We start from the raw sequence: 12,780 nt of genomic DNA on the forward strand, positions 1-12,780 counted from the left end.
AAAGGCTCAGATAGACACTCCTGGTTAGTAATGAAGTAGGCAGAGGCATGATAAACTACTCATCTAGAGGCAACTTTCACAGATAACAATTCCATTGTTCTTCAATAGGATATAAAGCATGTTCTTTTCCTGAACACCTTGGTTAAATTTCTTAAGCAAAAGGCCCAAGGACTACTGCTTGACAAACATAAGTTCTATTAATACAGACTTAGAATGAGTTAGAAAAGGCTGATCCTGTCAAAATAGGAAGAGTTAAATTGCAGTTAACATCTCATAGGAAACCATTAGGCCAGTCCCAATGGACCATGCTTGAAACTTCCTTGTGAGCAAAAGGCACCGCATGCTAATTTTTTATAATTATAAATAAAAATCAGCTGGGTTTTGAATAATTTATGGCTTCCTGCAAAGCTGAATTTGAAAACATCAAGCTGGCAGCCTGTGCCATTCTAGCCCACGCATGGACAGCTGCCATGCACGCATATCTGTTACTTTTTTGGAGATTATCTCCACATGCTGTATTATCTGGCTCTCCACATTAGCAAGTAACATGAAACACAATCAATATCACAGAGGCCACAACACAATTAAAGACAAAGATGAGGCATCTATAGCTTGCTGGTATAGAAACCTGAAGGGAATAAGGTATTGTCCTCTAATTATGAAAGCCAATCCTGGTTGGAAGTAAAGATAATCGGATAGTTATTGACTAACTTCAGGTCCCTTCAGAAATACATACTCAATTTTCCAATTAAGATAGAAAATGATAATGGAACTTAGGAAATCAAAGTCATAAAAAATGACTACAATTTACAAGTTATTGGGATAAGAATGTCAGAAGTATGATTCCTTTCAGAGGAATTTAATTACCCTAAAAGAAGATAATGCATATGCACTGAATACACTGGAATTTACATGTGAGTTTTTGAAACCCTTAACTTCTTTGTCCTGAGCAAAATGGAAAATGTTGACTTGTTATAGTGATTTTCACTGTCTTTTTTTTTTTTTTTTTTGTCGGTTGTGGGGCTTGAACCCTAGGCCTGGGTGCTGTCCCTGAGCTCTTCACCTCAATCAAGGCTAGAGCTCTAGCACTTGAGCCATAGCACCACTTTGGGCTTTTTCTGCTTATGTGGTGCAGGGCCTCATGCATGCAAGGCAAGCACTCTACCACTGAGCCACCTTCCCAGCTCCCTTCACTGTCTTTAAAAGTATGCTTCCCAGAAAGATCTAAGTATTTTTGGTCATTCTAGTTCTGATTCACTCATTGAACAACCAGTGAATTCATGTGGTATGGGTATCTGATAACTACTCTGTGTAATGCTTTTTTCCTAACAAATCTTTTTCATTGGTGAGTTTTTATTCCCTTCAGATTTTGCTAATGTGGATTGCACTCTTTCATATTTTATTTCTTAAAAGAAACCCTACACGCACCTCCTGTGTGTTCTGGTTCCCAGGTGCCTTCGTCAGGCTTCTGTAATGAGAAAACTTTGTTCTCTGCTGGCCTCAAAGTAGATTCTAGTCTGTGGAATTTGTGGATTCTGTCTCTGACAAGAATAGCATTGCCCTGCTCCCCGTGTTCTGTACCCTCTCTCGCATCAGACCGACCAAGATCCTTCTTTTGGACTACGTTTGCAATCTGGGCTACCAGGTCTGACTCTGATTCTGCCTTTTCTGTAGGATTATACTTGTGCACATGAACAACATCTTCCCTTTCTCCTAGCAGCTTGGAAAGGAGTGAATAGAAATCACCTGTGGGAAAAAAAGAAAAGAGACAAAGAGGTGGAGGGTTGATAAGATGGCAAAATTGACAAATGTTGGTGCCTTAATATCATCTCGTGATTCTTCCTAGTAAGTGAGTGACAAGGTTGTTCTTAGACTTCAAATATAAGAAAAGAAAAAAAAATCAGAATTCCTGTAACTGTGAAAGAATAACATACCCTTACATTTCATTAACACAACATCTACTCTTGTTATTACATAGCATGTTGACTGACATTTGCAGAACAAAATAATACATTGCAATTGCATGGTATATTTCAACTAAATGGCTTTCACAGTATAGTTAAATTGATATGGAAATTGAGAATGCATCAGATTCTTAAAGTACTGTCAACAGCCACATTAAAGAAAATGAATCTTCACAAGCTCTCTTTAAAATGCCTTCACAGGTTGTGTTAAAAGTCTATTAAAGTATGTATTTCCAAACATTCATAACTGGCTTAGGCATGTACATGCTGCTAAAAATATTTTACTAAGAAATTGGTTCAAGAGCTTAAGTAGTCTTTCCAGGATGATGGTAATGGATCTTGTCATGTTTACAAAAAATCTTGGCTTAATAAATTCCAAGTAGGTTTTCAAATTTTGCCCAGTGAAATCTTAGTGAAATCTTTAATCAGAAAATAATTACCAAGTAATAGAATCAATCTCCTTAAAATGAAGAAAGTGAATTCCAGCTCAATAAAACTTTGTAAGTCACCATACCACCCTGCCCCACAGAAAAACAAAATCCACCACTAAATTCTTCTGCTTCATTTACTAAGCATAAAGAGTTTAATATGATTGTACAATAAGACATTTCATATAACATTAAAACATAATGTTCCAGATACAGAAGTCGTAATTTATAAAGTTGGATCAAATCAGGCTAACAGATGAAGAAAAGAGGGTCAGGGCTTTGTGTACTCAGTTTTGTCAGCAAAATCCTGAAAGCCGTAATAAAATACAAAATGTACAATAAAGTGGCTCCACTGAAATCATTGAAAATTGTCATTGTTTAAGAGGGCAAAACAATATTAAAAAATGCAATAGGCTTAAGCTACATTCAAGTTTCAGTGAGCCTATGAGAATATTCCAGAACATCATTTCTACAAATAACTCCTGGTGTAAGAGACCACTAGATGGCCATCTCCTATAGTCATATGCAGAAACCAGAAAGAGCTCTCTTTCTCTGTCTCTGTCTGTCTTCTGTCTGTCTGTCTGTCTCAGTCTCTTTCTATTCCTCCCCACCTATGGCATACCAGAGTTTAATCTCAGCCTTGTACTTCTGAGGTAAGACTACCCAGTCCTTATGAATACAATGCATCTTGATCAATGTCACCCCTTCTAACATTCTGATCCATATCTCTCAACCTGCCCCTGCCTCACTTTAAAAAAAATGTTTTCATTTTTTATTTTTTGGTTCTGGTCGTGGGGCCTGAACTCTAGGCCTGGGCGCTGTCTCTCAGCTCTTCAGCTCAAGGCTAGCTCTACCACTTGAGCCACAGCACCACTTCCGGCTTTTTTCTTTTTGCTTATGTGGTGCTGAGGAATCGAACCCAGGGCCTCATCCATGCAAGGCAAGCACTTTACCACTGAGCCACCTTCCTAGCCCCTGTCTTTTTAAAAATTGTGTAGGATATACATTGAAATCTTTACTGCATTCTGCCCACTCCCATTTCTCCTCTTCCTCATAGAATCTTGCTACGTTTTGCCTGGTTAGCCTTAAACTGTGATCCTCCATTCTGTGTCTCCCATGTGGCTGGGATTATAGCTATGAGCCACTGCACCTGAATAACACTTCAATTATATGAAACAGAAATGCTGTAAGTCTTTTAAATATAAATTTTACTGAGTGGGTTTAAGATGTGGGAAACATAATTATAGTAGCAATTAGTATGCTGAAATATGAAAAGCAGCACAATGGATGCGTATGTGAACACTTCCATTGAAACTCTGGTGTTTAAGTTGTGTGATTGCATTAACTAGTTGCTGGCTCATTGGACATTTTTCTATTTAGCAAGGATCATTTATGATTTCCTGGTCCCAGCGTGGAAATTTCTCTGGTTTACTTTGAGAAACATAATGAGAATAAATTAAAGTAAATAGAAACATACATTGAACATCTGGCAGCAGGGGAAGAATACAGTCATAACATTTAATACATCTCCTACAAAATTAAGAAAACTGAAGGAGGGTAGAGTGGGGAGAGATAGAGAAGAATAATGAAATGCATTGCATTCATGAAATGATTTGCTGAATGGTAATTCTGATGTACAACTACTTAAAGAGAATAAAAAAAGTCAAACAGCAAAAAAATTAAGCAAAATAATCTCTACTTGTTAGATAAAAACATACAGGTTTTAATTGTGTCAGATGTTTGACTTTTAAGAATGATCATAATGCTTGATAGGAAATGGACTCGTTACCTTGCTCATGTACCTGTAATCCCTCTGTACAGTATCTTTACAATAAATACATATTTAAAAACAAGATGATAAAAACTATTAGTAACTTTCCAAAATAAAAATAATCATTTATTGACTCTCCTTGGCTATCACTAGTACATAACCAACAGTTCTTACACAATTTCTATGTTCATCAGTGTTTTAACTACTGACAAAATATGCCAAGGGACCAAGCTAATAAGATGAGAGCCTAGAAACACATTGGTTAATGAAGAAGCTGCAAAGGAAGGTTTTAATATTTTTGTTTTAAGACTCAGACATAACATTTTCTCTTCTGGTAAAAGTCAATTTGGTGTATGGATTGTTGACTTACTACTCATACACAATATTTATTCTCTAGCCTGAAAGAAGCAAACATAACCATTGTGTCCAGTTCTAATATCACAAATGACCTGAACTTTATTACATTTTTGACTTTTATAGTACTCCTTGGATTGAATAAACAATCAGAAATGGGATTTAGCCTTCTTAAGAAAATGAAGAAAGTATAAATTGAAGAATATAAAATAGGAGAATCTTTTAAAACTACCATGCATTCGGACATATCTCAGAAGAAAAACAACCGTGTGATAAACACTCATTCATATCTGCCTATTCCATTATTAGGAAACCAAAACATCATTCAGCCAGCTTTCCAAAGCCTTGAGGGTATTCAGAATTGTGCTTGATAGATGAATTCAATAAATAAAGACTTGTGAGTGGCTCATAAATCATAACAAACTGATAAAATTTTAGTGAATAAGACAACAAAACAGAATGTTATCTTCTTTAGAACCGCAAGCTAAGTGGCATTAGGAATCCATGAAATTAGCTAGGATGAGTCTAAAATCATACGTTCTTTGACAAGGGATGAAGGGAATGTCTTATCCTGAACAAGCAAAGGAATATGATTTTTCGGTAGTAAGTCCTGCCTTTGTGTCCCTTTTCCCACAAACATTACCAACTGTTAATGATTAAAAAAAAAACCAACCTTTAATAGTATACAACTGTGGTTTTAACTTGCAATCTTGTTCTCTTGAATCTTCTCATTTGATAAAACATACCAAGGGTAATTCATTTTTGTTAGCGTAAAACCACTGTGAAATTATTCTGTTTCACAGAAGGTGCCTGAAGACCTTTAACTGTCTGGGGTCATGGAATGTTTTCCCTCTGCAAATTGTATTTTTCTTATATCCTACACCTGCCTTGGGAATAGAATACCTCATGCTGACCTTTGAGTAGAGAGATTGATTAGATAGGGCACACAAAGACTACAATGGGAAGAGTATGGTACAAACCACATAAAACAAGTTAAAGCCTTTCCTGAAGCAAAAAGAATTGTTGTCCAGCATGTTACACACAATGATATGGCCATATTGGTATTGTAGATTTCAACTTTCAATTTGTGGTCTCAGTTTTTTTTTTTAATTGTGAGAATACTGTACAGAGGAGTTATAATTACATGGGCAAGATAACAAGTACATTTCTTATCAAGCATTGTTGTGGTCTCAGTTTTTAAGGACATCAAATCATCCTGATTATTCTGACAGGAGTACCACCAGCGCTGCTGTGATTTGGAGAATCTTGGTTGCAGGCAGCAGAGCTCTGACACTGCCTATACTCTTTTTTGAGAAAAATATTAGGCTATCTTTTGGGCATAGGAAACAATAGAAATAATAATGCTTCTGAAATGAAGATAACCTTTAAAACATGTGTTAGTTTCTTTTCTTTTTTTTTCTGCCATTTGTGGGGCCTGAACTCGGGGGCTGGCCGCTGTCCCTCAGCTTTTCAGCTCAAGGCTAGTGTTCTACTACTTGAGCCACAGTGCCACTTCCGGCTTTTTCTGCTTATGTGGTGCTGAAGAATCGAACCCAGAGCCTCATGCATACAAGGCAAGCACTCTACCACTGAGCCACCTTCCTAGCTCATGTGTTAGTTTCTTAAAAGAACCAACTACAGTATATAAGTGAGAGATGTATATGTGGGGTCTATGAGATACAAATCTTGCCTCCTTTTCCCAAATAGCTTCCCAGGATTCAGCTATTCCTCTGTTGGCTTTACTATTTCATTTCTAAAAGTTATTACATATGTAGTTAATTCTTCACTGATAATGATTTTATACGATGGTAGACATGTCTGTTTCAGATATTTATTGGTGTCTCTGTGCATGGACACAGGCATAACTGACTTGTTCACAGATGAACTCACATATATAGAAATAGATTATTTTTGGGCTGGGAAGGTGGCTCTTCAGCTCAAGGCTAGTACTCTACCACTTGAGCCACAGTGCCACTTCTGGCTTTTTTCTTTTTGCTTATGAGGAATCGAAACCAGGGCCTCATGCATGCAAGGCAAGCACTACCACTGAGCCACCTTCTCAGCCCACTAGAAAAATCCTTTAAAAGCCAGCAATGTCAGTATGAAGAACACAAAAGAAAAGAAAGCATTTATAATTCTCATAGAAACAAAGTGTTATGGAAATTTGTGTTTAAAATATCACTGATTCTCTTTGGATTTCATTCTCCATGTTATACACTCATGCGACTTCCTGTCCATCTGTGCCCAGCTACATCCTTTTTATGGAATACTCATAAGCAGCCACATTCAATTTATGGGATATTATAATTCTACTCCACCCTCAACACTCTTCATCTTTACTTAGCAAAGGTGGTACATATCTTATTTTTATCTTCCTACTAGTTTTACAACATTAAGATAGGGAGTATGTGTATATACTTTTCTTTCTCTCTGTATATACATATGTATATATGTATGTAGACACCTATATGCATCTCAATATGTTGGGAGCCAAAAGGAAGTCTCTCAACATGATAGGCTTGACTATCTCACTGGAACATCTTGAGGCTGAGTTTACAGAATCCTACCCTCATCCTGCCCTAAGTAAACATCCTGCAACTGCTAAAGACCACCCTTTCCCCCTGCCCTAAGCAAACATCCTGCACTGCTACGGCCAATGAAACAGCTTCCTTAACGGCCAATGAAAAAGCTTCCTTATTCCAAGCATATAAATACCCCTGTGTGAAAAATAAAAATTTGCAGCTTGATCAGAATCCCTGTCTTGCTGTCATCCTTTGTGTCTCTTGTCCCTTCATTCTTTCTTGCTTAGGTTCACCGCCCTTGTTGACGTACTGCGGGTTGGGACATCAATATGTGTGTATGTGCATGTGTGCTTTACATTATCCAGGTAGAACTATTATATTGGGAACAGGGCTGGTCTCTGGGTACACATTCCCTAATGTTGTGCACATTCCCTAATGTTTCCTTTTCTTGCCTCACAACTGTTCTGTTTCCTATGAGAGTTTGACAGCTTCTATAGAACCAACATGGATGGTACCTGTTAGTTTGACTAGGATGTGGAAATGATTTCAGGACAGTTACTTATTGGAAGTAAAAAATCAAAAGTATTAATCCAAACTGGTGGGACACATGAATACAAATTACTGTGTCAAAAAACAATATAAGGTGATTGATTAAGTTTAAAGACTTCCTTTAAAAATAAACACAGATGGAATGATTTATTTGAATGGCTAAGAGTTCTCCCCTCCTATTACCTATTTGGTCAACTTGAATCCCCAGGGACTAAAAGTAATAGCTATTTCATACAGATATCTTGAGAACAGAATACTCCTCTTTCAATAATGAGCAAACTTGTCCTGTATACTCAAAGCGATAGATTGATCTCATTAGTGCATCAAAGGAACTACCTGTATCAAAGTGTGTTTTGTACATTTCCATATTGATCTTCAAATTTTAGGTTCTTGGGGTCTCCAGGGACCAGAAGATTAACACACAGAGTATACTGAAATGGCATTGCTGAGTATTGACTTAACATAGGAGGTGATGGCTGCTGGATGGATCCTCCACTTCCATCACATGAGCACCAAAGCTTATTGTCCACAATATTAAAGCTGGCAAGAATATCAATACTTTTCCAAATTATATTACTTTAGCTATAGCAGTTTTTGTTCATAAGTAAAAGAAGATAAGGAAATCACTTCACATATACTCATAGAATTCCTCCTTGTAAGAGTTTGGGTACATTAAAAACACTATACATACTACTAAATGCAAAACAGTAGTGGATGGAAAAATACAGAAGCATTTCAAAGCATTTGGTACATATGATGCCTTCCTACTATAAGAAAAGAAGAGATTAAATCTTACATTGATAAGAAATGTACTCATTACCTTGCCCATGTAATTGTAACCCCTGTGTCTGGTATTTTCACAATTAAAATTACGTTGGCTTGCTGCCAGTGACTCAGGCCTGAAATCCCACCTACTCAAGAGGCTGAGATCTGAGGATAGTGGTTCAAAGCCAGCCAGAGAGAGAAAGTATGTGAGACTTTCATCGCTACTAAACTACCAAAAAAGCCAGAAGCAGAGGTGTGGCTCAAGTGGTAGAGTGCTAATCTTAAGCATAAAAGCACAGGGACAGCACCCAGGCCCAGATTTAAAGGCTTAGGACTGATACACCCCCCCCCCCCCCCCACAAATTACTTTTCGAACAAAAACTCTAGGTTTCTAATCTTTCAGAGGTGTTAATTTTTCCCTTGATCAACTCAAGGAACCTCAAAAGGTAAGCCATCATCCAGCATCAGTTTCCACAGAAATACAGTGTTTTATAAGACACCACAACTTTTAAATGACAGACTCATTCTATAGTCTCCTTCTCTCTGTATGATACAGTATTTGGAAGTGAAGTTTAAGATAACTCAAATTCTTTCAAAGACATACATTTTTATATTTTAAACTGTGCCATATCAAATAGTTCACTGTCAAAGATGAACAGATTTCAGTACAATTATTGGAAACATTATCAGTGTTACTATAGTTTGGATGCTTAATGACTTCCTAGTTAATAATATGTAGATGACTGATAAATTTAGCTTTTTTACTCATTAGCCAGCTCATTAGTGCAAAGTCATCTCCTTAAATGGATTTAACACACAGAATATTAAGCTAAAAATATTTTTAAGAGCCTACTTTTGTAGGACAAGATGCTATGGAATACAATCTACAAAATTTTCAATCTGTTACATGATACTTTTTATTTTTCTTTCCGAGTGCTCTTTTCTTTAAAAAGTTTAGATTCTTTTTGCAAATAAAATTTGTTCAAGAATCTTATCTTAGGTATATACTTAATACATTTTGGAGAATTCCAGGAGCATTTGAACTAGGGAATTTCTATATGTTGTCAAAAGAAAATTCTGCCTATTTCAAAAATGCCTTATATTATCAGGAAATAGGTGCTTGCATAATGATTAAACTGATGATTAAAAAATATCATATTTAGGCAGTAATATACTCCAGCACCTAATCAAAACACTATCTTCTAAACAGCAGTCTAGAAACCAGAAACCAAGAATCAGGAGAGAAAACTTTTTGTGCCAGCCATTGCTGTATAAGACAAAGGACCATCAAACACCCTCTACTTTTGTTTGTTCTTTGGCTTTAAGTTTGTTTTTCAGACTGGATCTCATGATAACTTTGCTCTGGATGCCTTGTTATGGCAAACTTCAACTTCTGAAAATACCTAGGATTAGAGGCAAATTGTATTTGAGATAGAGTCTTACTAACTTCTACCAGGGCTGGCCTTGAACAATGATCCTTCTGTCTCTTCCTCCTCAGAAGTGATACTTTCCCTTGCTGAAGACAGAGAACAGTAATTTACAGACATAAAATACAAACTCAATTCTTAATTTCTCTTTTTTTTTTTGTCAGTATGGGGCTTTAACTCTGGGCCTGAGTGCTGTCCCCCAGCTCTTCAGCCCAAGGCTAGCGCTCTACCACTTGAGCCACAGTGCCACTTCTGGTTTTCTGGTGGTTTATTGGAGATAAGAGTTTCACGGAATTTCCTGCCCAGGCTGGCTTTGCACCTCAATTCTCAGATCTCAGCCTCCTCGGTAGCTAGGATTACAGGTGCTGGCTTCAATTCTTAATTTCTTTTCTCTTGAGCCTCACATATAGCAATCAAACACATCATATCATATACACAGAATTTAAATGGCAAAGATCATTAGATTTCAAAGAGAGCTCAATATCTAAATAAGAATATGTACATATATACGTACCCAGTCCATTTGTATGTTTGTATTGTACACAAAAATTACAATATTAAATGAATTGAAACAAAGAAAGAAAAACCATACAGGGATAAATTAAACTAATGAATTCTACTTTCAAGTCCAACTGCAATACTTGACCATTGCCTCATAACTTATGCATTTAAGAAAACAGCAATAATAAGGTTTGAGGCTGATACAGAGAAAAGAACTAAAATATCCCCCTAACACCATGATTTCATTGCCTATTTGGATACTGAATATTTTTATAGGCCTAGTTACCAGAATAAGCAAACATACCCTGGTCCAGTACTTCTTCTTCTTCCCGTTTGGGTTGCTGTAGTAAGGTAGTCTTATCTTTGTTCTCAGGTTCTGTGAAAAAATAAAAAAATAAAAAGCATAACTTTGCAGTATATATAAACTACCTGAATAGTTTATAGTTATTGTGTCAGAAATGTAAAATATTATCCAGAATCTTGTGTTTATTACAGCATTAAATTTTTACATGGTAGACATGATGCACACTCCTTACTACCTACAGCAGCATTACTAATTACCTGACTTCTGATAAAATAACTAGGTCAACTGCTTTTTAAAATACCTTATAGATAGCATAGAATTTTAATTTTTAAACAAATCTACTCATACTTTTAGTTATATTTAGCAATATTTGAAAGCACCTTAGATATTTTCAAGACATTTTCTAAAAAGTATATTGGTGTCTTAATAAATGGACCTGATTGCTGTGTTACCTCCTCCCATGAAATCTCTACCAGGAAGAAACAACTTGCTGTACTGGCATGTTATAATTGGATTTGCAAAATTCAGTAAGAGCTCCCTTAGCATACTTCATGCAATTAAAATATGATGTGGATTTTGTGATATAAAGCTAAAGAAATGAGAATCAATATGAGCATTTAGTAAATGAATAATGAGGTAATGAACAATTTTGAGAAGGGGACCAATAAGGATAAGACTAGTAATACCAGTAATTGTTCTTTGCCTGAAGAGAATCATGAAATGGATAACTCAGGATATGGTTGGCGATGATATTTTCATGGAAAATAGCACATTTGAGAGCACAGAGTAATTTGTGAATTCCGAAATTGTGGAAGTCATTGTTGGCTACAGGAGGTTTGAGATGAGGAAATCAGAAAACAAATTAAATGAGGTGCTCAAACCAGTCTGTTTTACTCTTGTTCAAAAATCCTTTTTCTTTAATGTTTTGATGGGGTCGGGGGTTCATGTCAGAGAAAAGAGAGAGTGTATGAAAGTGTGGCCAGGTCATGGTATGAATGAAAAAGAGAATAAAAATGATTTGAAATGTGAATTTGAATTCATATTTGAAATATGAATTCTTTTTTTTTTTTTTTTGGGTCCGGTCGTGGGGCCTGAACTCTGGGCCTGGGCGCTGTCCCTCAGCTCTTCAGCTCAAGGCTAGCGCTCTACCACTTAAGCTACAGCGCCACTTCCAGCTTTTTTCTTTTTGCTTATGTGGTGCTGAGGAATGGAACCCAGGGCCTCATGCATGCAAGGCAAGTGCTCTACCACTGAACCACCTTCCCAGCCCCGAAATAGGAATTCTATAGTCAGCAGTACACAAAAATGTAAAATGTAAAATCCTCCATTACTTTATACTAAGCACCCAACTCACCATGGTGATGCCCATGCATCATGCCCATGTCAGACTTCACAGGAATGGGAACATTGGCCTCTGGGGGAATCATTCGGAACATCTCTGGCGCCACGTTCTGTGTGCAGGTCATAAAAGACACTGCATGCTTGGCTTCCATGTAATACATGATGTATAAGTTGCACATCTCATCACTGGATGTCCCACTGCAGGCAAAAAGAAAGGATATATAACTAATGAGCCATTCACATACAATGCATTCTTTTGTGTGTGTGTGTGTGTGTCCTAATCCTGTGGCTAGAACTCATGGCCTGGCCATTGTCCCTGATCTATTTTCTGGCTTTCTGGTAGTTAACTGACATAAGAGTCTCATAGACTTTCCTGCCCAGGTTGGTTTTTAACCAGAATCCACAGATCCCACCCTCCTAAGTAGCTAGGCTTGCAGCTACAATGCATTTTTTTAAATTCATAGTTTGTTTTGTGGCTATGATCAAGTGTGAGAGCTACAATGCATTCTTAATGCAAGACAGAAGGTGCCTAGAAGATCTTCCAGCAATGGATTCAACAATGGGAATATAGGCAGTTATTTTATTTACACCTATCTAAGTTTCAACGGCAAAAAAAATAGCCATTTGTAGTTGTTCTTCAGATGGAAATAGCATCTACGGAGTTGAGTTATACCTTCTGTCTTTTCTTATGATTTTATTCTTAATTTTCTTTATTTTCTAAAACCCATCATTTAGGCATGTACTTTTCTCAAAAATTATCTTTATTAATTTAATGATAACATTTAAAACATCAATAAACCATCATCTCTCTTTTGCAAGCCTTTACATGATGGCTTTGTGACATAACAAGTCTT

General features: G+C 36.7%; 1 protein-coding gene across 10 annotated transcripts in view; it reads right to left on the bottom strand.

Moving 5' to 3' along the window:
* Pam (peptidylglycine alpha-amidating monooxygenase) overlaps positions 1 to 12,780 on the bottom strand; it is a 169,427-nt gene that overhangs the window by 46,265 nt on the left and 110,382 nt on the right. For 5 of the 10 annotated variants that reach the window (XM_042690736.1, XM_042690735.1, XM_042690733.1 and 2 more), the window contains exons 12-14: positions 11,940 to 12,124; positions 10,586 to 10,657; positions 1,429 to 1,746 (exon numbers count right to left, since the gene is read on the bottom strand). In XM_042690736.1, coding sequence (XP_042546670.1) covers positions 1,429 to 1,746; positions 10,586 to 10,657; positions 11,940 to 12,124 — 575 coding nt within the window. The remainder of the gene's footprint in view (positions 1 to 1,428; positions 1,747 to 10,585; positions 10,658 to 11,939; positions 12,125 to 12,780) is intronic. The other 5 variants (XM_042690741.1, XM_042690740.1, XM_042690738.1 and 2 more) reach the window with 1 other exon arrangement.

Source organism: Dipodomys spectabilis, unplaced genomic scaffold (genome assembly GCF_019054845.1).
Source record: "Dipodomys spectabilis isolate Male_0828 unplaced genomic scaffold, ASM1905484v1 ptg000140l, whole genome shotgun sequence".
Classification (NCBI taxonomy): domain Eukaryota; kingdom Metazoa; phylum Chordata; class Mammalia; order Rodentia; family Heteromyidae; genus Dipodomys; species Dipodomys spectabilis.